Genomic DNA, 12,817 nt, shown 5'->3' with positions numbered 1-12,817 from the left:
CTGGTGTCCGCAAGGGATCAGGGAGGGGTGCTGCATGCCCCTCCTTTTAAGGTAATATTGCCCCACTGGATGGGTTCACCAGGGCTTTTAAAGGTTTGGGGAGGGAGTTGCGCGCCTCACTCTCCTTTAAAATTAATACGGCCAGCGGGAATTGCATCCTCCCCTTAAAAAACAACATGTCCCCGGGGCCTCTCAAGGCTCATGTAGGGGACCCACACGGGCCTCTCTCCTTAAGGAGAAAAGAATTGCGGAATTGCAGTTGAATGCTAGCGGGGAAGCCGGCAGGGCATCTGCAGCCTTGGCACACCCTAAGACAAAAAAAATCTGGGTTTTCCGGGTGGGCCCTAGGACACCCAAAATATAAAAAATAAAACTAAAAAAAGAGAATAATATATCAGCAGCAAGAGCTACTCATTCATTATTCACTGCTCCTAGTAAGGATTGCCCCCTAATGCCGTAGTGCAAAAACAACCGTTGATGGACATAATGCAGAACAATGTCATAAATTCACCCCAGGACAGAGATCTGGGCCTAAATCCATCGTTTTTTTGCTCACCATATCATTCCAGTTTGAACCCAGCCATATGCTAATCAGTCTTGACCCTGTGCCTCATGAGAACAGTCCAGCCCGAACTGCCAAACCAGGTCCTCCCTGACTGGAAACAAGCATCCTAGGACCGGTTTTGGGCTTTCAACCCTCATCAGCCAGGATAGCTTGATTCCAGTGGCATGCAGAGCACAGGACTCATGTCTGAGCATTCCCGTCCCACTCGGGGTGACAAATGCAAAAACAACAGTTGATGGACAGAATGCAGAACAATATCATACATTCGCCCCAGTACAGAGATCTGGGCCTAAATCCATTGTTGTTTGCTTACCATACTATTCCAGTTTGAACCCAGCCATATGCAAATCAGTCTTGACCCTGTGCCTCATGAGAACAGTCCAGCCCGAACTGCCAAACCAGGTCCTCCCTGGACTGGAAACAAGCATCCTAGGACTGGTTTCGGTTTTTCAGCCCTCATCAGCCAGGATAGCTTGATTCCAGTGGCACAGTGAGCCCAGGACCCACGTCTAGGCATACCTGGTGCACTTAGGGTGAGAAAGCAATAGACACAATTGGTGGACGGAATGCAGGACAAATCCAAACATTCACCCCCAGTCAAGAGATCTGGGTGAAATCCATCATTCTTTTGCTGACCATACCACCCCAGTTTAGACCTGGCCATATGAAAATCAGTCTTGACCCTGTGCCTCATGGGAACAGTCCAGCCTGAACTGCCAAGCCAGGTCCTCCCTGGACCAGAAACAAGCATCCTAGGACCAGTTTCGGGGTTTCACCACTAATCAGCCAGGGTAGCTTGATTCCAGTGGTACAGTGAGCCCAGGACCCACGTCCGGGCATAGGGCGCACTTAGGGCGAGAAACCAAAAGACACACAAATGATGGATGGAATGCAGAATATGGTACAGTGGACTGGCATATTGTGTGGAGACATACAGTGGGCTGCCATAGACTAGAGAGTCACACAGTGTAGAGGCATATAATGGAATAGAGTATACTGGAATGGCATACAGTGCAGTGACATAGACTGGAATTGTGTGTAGTGGAAAAGTGTAGAGTAGAGTGGCATAGTGGAGTGGTGTAGAGTGGACTTGCATAGAGTGGAGTGAGGTACAGTGTAGTGGGGTAAATTTGAATAGCGTAGAATGTAGTGGCATAGAGTGAAGTATGCACAGCGAAATAGCGTACACTTGAGTGGGGTAGAGTGGCATACAGTGTAGTAGCATAGAGTGGAATAACGTTGAGTGCATTGGCATACAGTGGAGTAGCATAGAGTGGAGTGGTGTACAGTGGATTGCCATACAGTGGAGTAGTGTTGAGGGGAATGACATTGAGTTTAATGGCATTCATTCTAGTGACTAACAGTGGAGTGGTATATAGTAGAATAGTGTGGAGTACAGTGTCGTACAGTGGAATAGCATAGAGTGCAGGAGCGTAGAGTGTAGGGACGTACAGTGGAGTGGTGTTTAGTGAAGTGGTATGGAATTCAGTGTTATACAGTGGATTGTGGTACAGTAGAGTGGTGTATACTGTAGTTGAGTACAGTGGAGTGGTATACAGTGCGATAGTGTAGAGTGCAGTGAAGTTGCATACAGATGAATAGCATACAGTATTGGGGTGTACAGTGAAGTGGCATAGGCTGCAGTATCATAGAATAGAGTGGTATACAGCATAATAGCAGAGAGTAGAGTGGCATAGAGTGGAGTGGTGTGGAGTACAGTGGAGTGACATACAGTGGATTAGCTTACAGTATATTGGCGTATAGTGGAGTGATGTAAAGTGGAGTGGCGTAGAGTGGAGTAGCGTAGAGTGGCGTGGCGTACAGTGGAGTGCCATAGACTTGAGTGGTGTACATTGGGGTGTGTTAATTGAAACAGACATAGTGTCAAAGTGTGAATGGTTGTAAATGGTATGTGGCAGTAATATAAATTATGATGGGTAATGTTCATTTTGGAAGTATGTGAAAATAGTATAAGTAGTATTAAACTTTTTTTGAACTTATAAGTTTTAAAAACCTAGTTGTATATTGTGCTGCAGTATACCGTGGTTGGTTTGCGATATTCTGTGATACATAGTGGTGAGAGGGGAGTATGTCTAATGTCAATGTTTACCAAAGGTAAAGGGCAGCCATGTAGTTTTTATCACAGTTTTTCTGGGGTCTGCGTTGCACTGCGTTCTGGGTTAGGGTCTTAGATATAGGTAAGTATCAGGTTTTATGGTTGTTCATGAACTAGTACCAGTAATTGGTAGATTTTTAAAGCAGTCTAGGGAGAACAGCAAATTATTTTGAAGTAACACTGTAATTTGTAGGAATCGACATGCTACTCCCCAGACTTTCTTCTGCATATTTAAATAGGTTAAAAATAGAAATTATACTTTAGTACACTATATTTGTAAAGTATAGTGTATTACAGTGTATTTCTAATTATTTGTCAAATTTTTCTTTTGGTACAGTGGTACTCCAGAGGTAGTTCAGAGGTACTCCATATATTCTTTGTGAAATGTGTGGAAAATTATAAATATTTTTCCCTACCTATTATGACAAAGTAGTAATAGGTAGGGGAAAAATACTAAACCTAATACTTACCTAGATCTGAAGGCATTGCGCAGAACACAGGCAACTGTACCTAAAAACAACATATGCAAAAGAAACAGTTGATGGACGGAATGCTGGACAATGCAAACATTCATCTTCAGTGACAAGGACCTGGGTTTAATCCATCATTCTTTTGCTCACCACACCACCTCAGTTTGTGTGTCTTGTGCCTAAAAACAACATGGCCACCTTTAACTTTTGCAAAGACGGTCATTAGCCAATCATTAAATGACTTGCTATTGCTATTTACTGTGGTACTGCCATTGAATACCACAACATTTCACAAAATATTGCAACAACAGATATTACTAAGTTGAAAATGTCTTAGAACTTAAAAATACTTATTCTACTTACCTGTAGTACCCAAAAGAATCATCTGCCCACCATATTGTCTAATACTGCTAAATTTCATGTAAATCCTTTCAGACATTTTCACGCCACATGATATACAATTCTATGTAAAATGCATTGGAATGCAGGTGTGGTTTGGGCCCCCCTTTTTTCTTTGCACTCCCTTGACCAAACACCATAAAACCTTCAATTCTCCACCAATGTAATTGGCGCAATAGCCCTGCAAAGTTTCGTGGAGATTGTCAAACAGGTTCAAAGTTACTATGGGGCTTAAATTGGAGGAATTCATATCTCTGGGTAACCCTAAATATAACTACAGTGCGGCACCACCACTATATATATGTATATGTATATATATATATATATATATATATATATATATATATATATATGTCCAAAGGTCGCAGTATACTCCGCCTTCTGCAGAACAACGAAGGAAGCGAGACCACAAGGTAAGTGCAGTTTCTTAGAGTGATTTATTCAGTGCCGAAATTAAAGCCTGCAACATCGCCATGACGCGTTTCACCTCGAAAGAGGCTTGCTCACATAAGGTGTCATGAACACAAACGAGGGTTTTAAAGTGCAAGTACATGATTAGATACACCTGTGCAAATTGCATTTTTTTCGTTTTTTTCGTTTTTTTCACAGAATCATAAATAGTGAAGACATACTTCATTCATTTCAGTCTGGATAAAGGGCATAGTGCCCAAAGGGTTCCAATGTACAAAAACGCAATGGTCGAGTATAATCACTGTAATGTCTTATATAAATATATAAATAACTAGATCTCATTCTATATACATATATAAATGGGTACAAAAATATATATCTCAATTAAACTATAAGTAAGTCATATTTCATATATATACACATGGTTAAGAAATGATAAACCATAATTAGTAAACTCAATGATTATACTTCATATATATACACAAAGGTCATTCAGTATATATAACACATATAATCTTAGGAACCCTCATTTATCATTAATGACTGCTCTCGCCTTCACTTACAGAAAGATATTGTGCCCAAGTGGGCATGTATAAAGCAATTTCTACAAAGTGATCCAAATAAAAATATGCACTCTTTAAAACAACCTCTTTTAGTTACTGCAGAGCAAAGAAATGTTTATAAAGTGAATTTAGTGTTTATACTAGTGATTAAAAACATGCTACAGTTAACTGTAGGCAGCAGAGTCAGAAAAAAGCACGTAGAGAATCAGTATAGGGGGGACTCACTATTTACATCCAGAGTATGTTTTGAGGAAATATGTTGTACACAACTAGAGGCATGTGTAAAGGTCCTCGCTGTTATTAAGACCCCCCGGGCTCTTGGTGTTGAATTCAAGAATGAATCTGGTTTCCAGGAGGCGCAATTTTGCGTCCCGGTTACCCCCTCTCTTCAGAGGCAACACTATACATATATATATATATATATATATACATATATATATATATATATATATATATATATATATATATATATATATATATATATATGATCAATTGTGTCATTTCAAATGTGGCACTGATGTTGTCACAGAACATGTTGTGAGTGATGTAATAGGTGAAATAATTAATGCATGGCGAGGGTGCGATCTTTAATTATTTTAGTGCACGATTTATAGTTACTTGGGATAACAATCTCTGGGGAATTTGGCTACTTTAAAATGTATGTTTTAACTGACATTTTCACCCAACTATAATCTCCCTTTCAAATATGTTTTTCCAAGTGAATTTCAAATATTATTTTAATATACAGTGAGATATTAATATAATTCCTAATAACTATACCATCACTTTAACATTTGGGTTTTTCAGTGAATTTCCATGTTTCTTTAACATACATTAAGATGTCCTTGGCCGTGCGTGGCGTTTGGTTAGGTGCTCAAGCCCCACCACTGTGCATGGATGAATATGTCATGTCACAATATAAATGGTGTCATTTTAAGTAAGGCAGAGCCACTAGCTTTGCCAGAAGTGTCAAAACACAAAAATATAAAAAGCAGGCCTATTGGCTTTATTAAGAGGTCAGTAGAATCAACATATGTAAAGCAGACATATTGGTTTTGTCGAAAAGTAACTAATAACAATAATCAAATTTATATGTTACACATTTGCTATGTTTAATAATAGTGATTGTCTCTAAATATGTACAACAAAGCTTTTTTGAAAATACATTATCATGTCTTTGAATCTTTTAAACATATTTTTTCTCCATCGAACAAAACTCAAAGGGTCCCTCCACTCCAGTTGTAGAGCATACAGCTCCAGCTCGGAGTAGAGCATACAGCTCTAGTTCAGACAGCTTTAAAAATAATGGTAAGCTCTCCTGGGGTCATGGTGACAATGACTTAAGAGACTTACCACATTTTTTATATTGTTAGGGGGGCTGCTGTGCTCTCAGCATCCACCACAACATTTAAAAAAAACTTCTAGGGGCACCAGGAGCATAACAAATATTTTAAAAATAAAACTCTTGCAGGGCATTATGGGGCACTTCCCAGCTGAAGCAGTGGGTGTGAACAGAGCGGCTACTTTGCACATTTAACATTTGATGCTTTATTTGTTTTTTATTTGGGGAGGGTGGAGTTAAATTTCCCTCACCAAGCCATTTCATGTCCCCAGGGACCCCATGCCAGAGGGCCCAATTTCCTGTTTTAATTGGGGGCAGGGTATGCGGCCACACGTTCCCAAGCTTTTTCGAGGCTCCAATGACCACATCCCCGGGCTGATGTATATTTCATTTTGGAAGAGGGGTGCCCCCGAACCCTAATGGATCAGAGGGGCACCATCCCAGGGACCTAGGATTTTTGTTTAGGGGAGTGGGGCATCGGCCATCTCTCCTGAAGGCACCAAAGGGACCTGGGGACCCCCATCCTTGGGGACAAATTTGATTTTGTTTGGAGGGGCATTGGGTCCTCCCAGAGGACCATAATTGGCGCAGGAACTCCATTCCCAGGTCCCCCTCCACAGGCATATAGTGGGCCCAGGAACTCCATTCCCCATTTTATGGAGCGAGAGCATTGGGGCCCACTCCCAGAGCTGTCCAATGGCTCTAGGAGCTCCAATCCCTCGGGCCCATTGGTAATCTTCAGCTCCCTGTTTGCACTCTGCATGCAGGAAACACAGATTGCTCCTCTCCAGCAGGAGCAGAAACAAAAGTTGCTCCCACCAGGTGGTAGCAAAAAAATGCAGCCGGCTCCTGCCACACATCAGATGAGCACAGGCATGGGACCAAGCAGAGGTTTCGAGGGCCATGGGTCTTCCTTCGCAGTCCTAGGGTCTCCAGTTGTTGTTAATGTCCCGAGTGGGACTAAGTGCCCATGGTGCATGCCCCCCTCCATGAAAAGGTTAGGTGTCACATGGGGATAGGGTCCCCACAGCCTCGTAATGGCTTGGAGAGGATGGTTGCTTACACACCTCCCTTTAAAAAGTTTTTGAAAATCAACCCCCTGGCCCTAGCCCTCCCAAGGGGGGATAAAACTGAAAAAGGCAGGAGTCCTTTTTTTGCATGGGATCATGGATCCACAGTCCTTTCTAGGGCCACCTCCAACAGGCCTAGAGATTCTGACTATTATTACATTGCTCCACTATATGTTTTTTGTAACCTTTTTAGAGGACCGGGCACTGATTCCCCAAGTCCTAAAATGGCTGTCGGCACACCTATGTTGATGTGGTGGCAGGCAGTCAGATCTTATCTGTTGATCTGTTAGATCAGCGGAGGATCTGTGTCCCCATATCATACATACATTTTTGTAGATCAATTCTGTTTATTGTATACATACATATTTAAACCTAAATTTGACAAAGACTACAGAACAGATTTACACCAAATCGCAAAAAGCACACTTTCTGGATCAAGATCTAGCTTTCTAGCGAATTATGTGTAATTATGTTCTACCGTTTTTGTGGTATCACTGCTCAAGTTTCCTGTACAACAAATGCATGGAGAAAACAGGTTTTGGGACTCCCTTCTTTTTCTCAGAGCCTACTTGTTGGATAACCCCGAAACTGTATTTCTGGAAATTTTCGCAAAGATTCATCAAATGGCGACAAAGTTATTAGCAAACCAAAAAATCAGTTTCCTATAGAAACATGGTCCTAACTATAACTACTCAGTAAAGACTGATAAACAGGGAAGTGGAGGGTGAGTGGCAACCCTTGAAGGAAAAAAAAATAGAACAAGATGAGACCCAAAGTACTGTTTTTTAAAGAACTGCTAGCGTGTTTGTTTTATGCACTATTTGAACACTGGCTGCACTCATTGCTCAGCTGGGGATTTCGTTTACCAGGACGCTAGGGTGGAGTTTGAAAATGAGAATGGATGTCGTCCTCATTTTTACAGAAATGATTTTTACATGCATGGTATATAACCAAACACGTTGGATTGATAAAGGCAATTACTGCCGAAACGCGTCTCTGAAGGCTTAAGGTGCTAATAAAGTTTGTTTTTGTCACACCCACCTTGAGTGACAGGTTTCCTTGAAGAAATGAAAAGGAGCATTGGTGGATATAAGGGCGCGTAGCTGTAGCGTCATTCATGAGCACCACCTGCGATTTGGAGCTGGAAGGCAGACAGCCCCGGAAGAAAGAAGCCTAGTAGCAACCATCTAGCCCCCGTACCTGTATCTGTGGCAGGCGTGTAAGACAGGCACGAGGTGCTCGCCGCGGCGTCAAGAGGTCTACAACCTCACAAGCGTGATCGGCAGGCACCTTGGAGTGAAGCCTTACTTCGCCTGCCTGCATTTTTCAGGACTACAGAGCAGGGCTCTGCGAGAAGCAGGGAAGTGAAGGGTGAGTGGCAACCCTTGGGGAAAAAAAAGAACTGCCAGCGTGTTTGTTTTATACACTATTTGAACACTGACTGCACTCATTGCCCAGCTGGGGATTTCGTTTACCAGGACGCCAGCGTGGAGTTTGAAAATTACAATGGGTGTCGTCCTTATTTTTACAGAAATGATTTTTACATGCATGGACTGCAATCAAACGTGTTAGATTAATAAAGGCAATTACTGCCGAAACGTGTATCTCAAGGCATAAGGTGCTAATAAAGTTTGTTTTTGCCACACCCACCCTTAATTGACAGGTTTCCTTGAGGAAATGCTATGTTATGTTAATTGAACTTTTAGAGCGCAACGGTTATCCTAAGGTGTCCTGGTGCTATGCACTACCGGCTGGTTATCAAGATTGGAAGGTGTTACTGGGTAAACAGCCATGCTTTCAGCCACTTTCTGAAGGAGAGGAGATCTGTTGAGTTCTTTAGATGGAAAGGAAGATCATTCCAGGCCTTAGAAGCGCAGGTGATAAAACTCTGACAAAGCTAGACAAACACCTTGGGGCAGATTTATGACGACTGGCGCATCCCTGCAAATCAGCAGATATGCACCAGATTAGATGCGTCATGCAAGTTTATCCTTGCGCCACCAAAGATGCGCCACATTTACAATGCGGTGCATCATGGCACAAGGATAAACAGATGCGTGACGCATCTCCCGTCGGAAGGCTGGCACATTGCTGGAGTCGTTTCGCTAGCACCACGCAACTTCAGCAATGTTTGTGGCCTGCCCATACACAACCTGGTGCGTCACGCCTTAGGCCTACTTCAAGCAGGCGCAGGGTTTTGACGCAGCGGCGTCGTTAAAGTGACTGAGTGGAATCTTGTAGATTTCACTCAGGCACTTTTCCGAGGCTTTACTGCGCCAGAACGCCCCCCTCCTCTGCACTGGAACGCCCACGTGAAACCTGATGCAGGTTTCATGTGGAGCAGGGCTTTACAATGTGACACATCTCCCTAGATGCGTCACGTTGTAAATAGGGCGCCTCGTGACGCATGGTTTATGCCGCTGCTGCATCACAGAAGTGACGCAACGGCGACACAAAAGTGGCGCAAGGGGCTCGTAAATCTGCCCCCATTTGTATAAGGGCCACCGCACTATGGGACCGTCCCCATAGTGTGTTTAACTACTTTCGAGGGAGTGCATCAAAAACCTAAAAGCACAGTTATGTTTGCTTTGGGACGCTGTATAATCTACCTCAGTATAAAGGCGTGTGTAGACTAGAGTATATTAACACCCACTCCATTACGATGTGGGTGTGTATGCCCCCTAGTTACGACGAGCATGGCGTTCAGACTTACGAATCCAGCACAGTGCTCGCAGAAAGTTGGCTTCAGGTAGGTCATCTCTTGAAAGTTATGGAGGAAGCCGGGTCCCATTTTGCACTGTAGTTGAGTTTTCGCTCTCAGGAAGTAAGCCATCATTTCATCTTTGCTGATACGGCCATCCCTGTTGAAAGAAGGCAGTAACAGAGTGTGGAGTTGGAGGTTAAAAAAATGACATCATTGACAATGAGCGCATCGGACGCGTCTACATGTGGCTAGCACAGTTAATGAACAGGAGGCCTCTGTGCTAGGCTGCCGAGCATCCTGTCTGGCAGCATGTGCGACTGTCTCCTGATAACCTCATGATGACACGCTGGTGGATGTTTGGCATTCTATTCTTCATTTTTATGTGTTCTCCAAAAAGCATGACTTGTTCCTAAAATGTCTCACAAAAGCATCCACATTGACTGACATGTCCTACGGCATCAGAAGTTATGACCACTCACGGATTCGGGAGTGGTCGGTCATTGCTTTTCAGGCGCCATTCAAACTGTTCAAGTCTTTTATTGAAATCGAAAAACTCCCCAAGCATGCCCTGCGACCTTCTTTTTATATACTACTCACCAAACGCAGGCAAATGAATTCACCGCATATTTTAGGCACTATTATGTGACAGTTTAACGGCAGTGTAACATTAAATGGGACTTTGACAAATAAAGACATACATTTCTCGAAAGTCCCAAACGTCCTAGGAAAGTTTTGTAGTCACTGCAACTTTTCATTTGAGCTGGGGTGTCCTTGAAGTTAAAATGGATTCCTGGTCTGGTTCTCATGCAGCTTGTTTGGCAGAAATAAAACCTCCGTCTGAAAATGTCCAAGCTGATCATAAAGTCTATATAGCACAAACTACTCACCCTTACAGGTGTCAAATCGCTGAGAGCGGTCATGGAAAGTGAGCTATTGCCCAGAGTCTCATGGTGCCGAGCGGAGCTGGGGATCGAACAGTGAACCCTATACTCAGAAGTCAGCTGCCCCACACCTCTCCACCACTGAACCACTCCTCTCACAAAGACGTGGTGAAGTTAAAAGCTATTGGTTTTATAGTAGTGCTCCGAAGAATGACTCTATTGGTTGCCTAAAACAAAGAGTTAACTCCAGTTTAATTTATAAAATAAAGTAAGTGCCAGGGCAGTCCTCAGGAGGCTTTAGCAATTTGCACCTCCCATTGCCGCTCCCAGCGCGGCCAGTGACAATACCTACACAACTACTAACCATCACACGACTACAAGTGTGACACTTCAGACTGTTTGAGGCCCCCAAAGCTATAAGAATAGCTTCGGTGGCAGGTATTAGCTGTTTTAAATGTATAATGAATTAAAAAAACAACTGTTGCGCTGATCATTTTTAAATTGCAAAAACAGCGTCCCCATGTGGCAGCTGTCATAAGTACTGATGTTAACAATTAAGTGGCAGTGTCGAGCACCAGAAACCACCGGTTCAAATTAAGCACTAGGCAACTCACATTGTTTTGTGCATCTACATTTAATTTAGGTGAACTAAAAATGTCTTCTAAAACTATTGTTTCCGGATAATAATTCAAAGAATAGGGTACATTTGCACCCTCAGAACCAAAGAAAATCAGCTAGGATGGCGGATAGTCTGCAGCCTTTAATTTAGGAATAAAAAAGCAGGAATATGGATACTCACATTAGAATAGCCAATGTGAAGGCAATGGGGAATAACATGCGTGCCAAAGAGTATACCACCTCCACGGGGCAGTGGTGTAACGAAACTTGAAGAGCCCCTCTGCAAGGTACATGGAGGGGCCCCTTATCTGGATTTAATCAGGAGCTCTCAGGCCAGAGTACTGTGCTGAGAGGGCCACCTGCAGCTGGGGGCCCCCACACTGTGGGGGCTGCAGGGACCTGTGTTCCGCCACTCCGACGGGGAGGATCTTTGTCCTTTTTAGGAAAAACCCGCAAAAATCTCACATCCAGACCGTTTATACTACAGAGAAATGTGATACTAGAAATTTAACGCTGTTTGATAATTGAAGGTCCTCACTAGGATGCCTCTGTGTGATTTTAATGACATCCTATATGAGTATGATAGCTAATGTTCAGTTTCAAAGGAATCGGTCATAAGCATTTCTTTGAACAAAGCACCTTAGTTGCATCTACGTTGCCACTTTTAAAGGCATAGCTAAGGTTAGACACTGAATAGTGGCAGTCCAAAATGAAAGATTGGTCAAGGCGTAGGTAGCTCATTTCTTCATAAGGATCAGTTTGTTTCTGTTTAAAAATAACAGTGCAGTACAAGGTTGGAGTCATGTGCTTGTTTTTTTAAAGTAAAGGTTGATATGTTGCCCTTTCAAAAAATCACATAGCATAAGTTGGAGAAGGTGGCAGATAGCAATTTTGCTAGGGTAGATGCTGGAGCAGTCATCGACTGATGGTTCCCGTGAAACTCTTAAGACCACATCCTGCAGCCCCAAAGTTGACAGAATAGCTCTTGTAATTACACTGTACAATAACTCACATTACCTGGTGTAATCATAATGGACCAGGTAAGTCAATCAATGTTTGGCATTCCCATCTGAAGATATTAAATGTCAAATAAAAGGGATCCTGAAACAAATCCAAGGTCCTAAGCCTGATAGATTGTCTTAATGATCTGAGAGAAGAGAAAAGCAATCCCCAACAGCTGAACTGCATAGCCCAAACAAATCAATGATTCTCAATAATCCTTCTGGTGGATTCTTGAACAAATAGAGTGACTCCCTACAAGTACTATCCTTTCAATACTGTGGCAGTTGGGTGGCAGAATCCAATGGATGGTAGAACCCATCAAGAAGCAGGAGAACTGAGTGGACCAGAATTCACCAGGTCACTTGCTGTAAGATTCAGAAGTATGTCTGTTCGGGTAGGGCTTGGTGCTTGCATGAGTCAAAACTTGACATCTATGGCTCCCACACAACCAGATATGACATGTTGACAAATTCAACTCCTTCAAAGAGGGGGAGGTGTGGGGCAGTTGGCAGAGTGGATGACTTCATAGCATGTGGCTCACGGTTCGGTCCCTTGCCCCGGGGGCAGCTCAGCACAGCGCCATGTGACTCTGGATAATAGCTCACTCTCCTAACAGCCCCTAGCACCTTGAAACCCTTAAAGGGTGATGATATAAATATGAATTTTTACTAGTATA

The 12,817-nt window shown here is 43.0% G+C and overlaps 1 protein-coding gene across 3 annotated transcripts in view; it reads right to left on the bottom strand.

Moving 5' to 3' along the window:
* The window catches only part of RASGRP3 (RAS guanyl releasing protein 3), a 643,233-nt gene that overhangs the window by 113,690 nt on the left and 516,726 nt on the right, over positions 1–12,817 (bottom strand). For all 3 annotated transcript variants that reach the window (XM_086926878.1, XM_086926879.1, XM_086926880.1), the window contains one exon: positions 9,650–9,797. In XM_086926878.1, the coding sequence (XP_086783004.1) occupies positions 9,650–9,797 (148 nt within the window). The remainder of the gene's footprint in view (positions 1–9,649; positions 9,798–12,817) is intronic.

Source organism: Lissotriton vulgaris, chromosome 6 (genome assembly GCF_964263255.1).
Source record: "Lissotriton vulgaris chromosome 6, aLisVul1.2, whole genome shotgun sequence".
Classification (NCBI taxonomy): domain Eukaryota; kingdom Metazoa; phylum Chordata; class Amphibia; order Caudata; family Salamandridae; genus Lissotriton; species Lissotriton vulgaris.
Note: the sequence above shows the minus strand (reverse complement) of the source record. Positions and strands in the feature narration are given on the sequence as shown.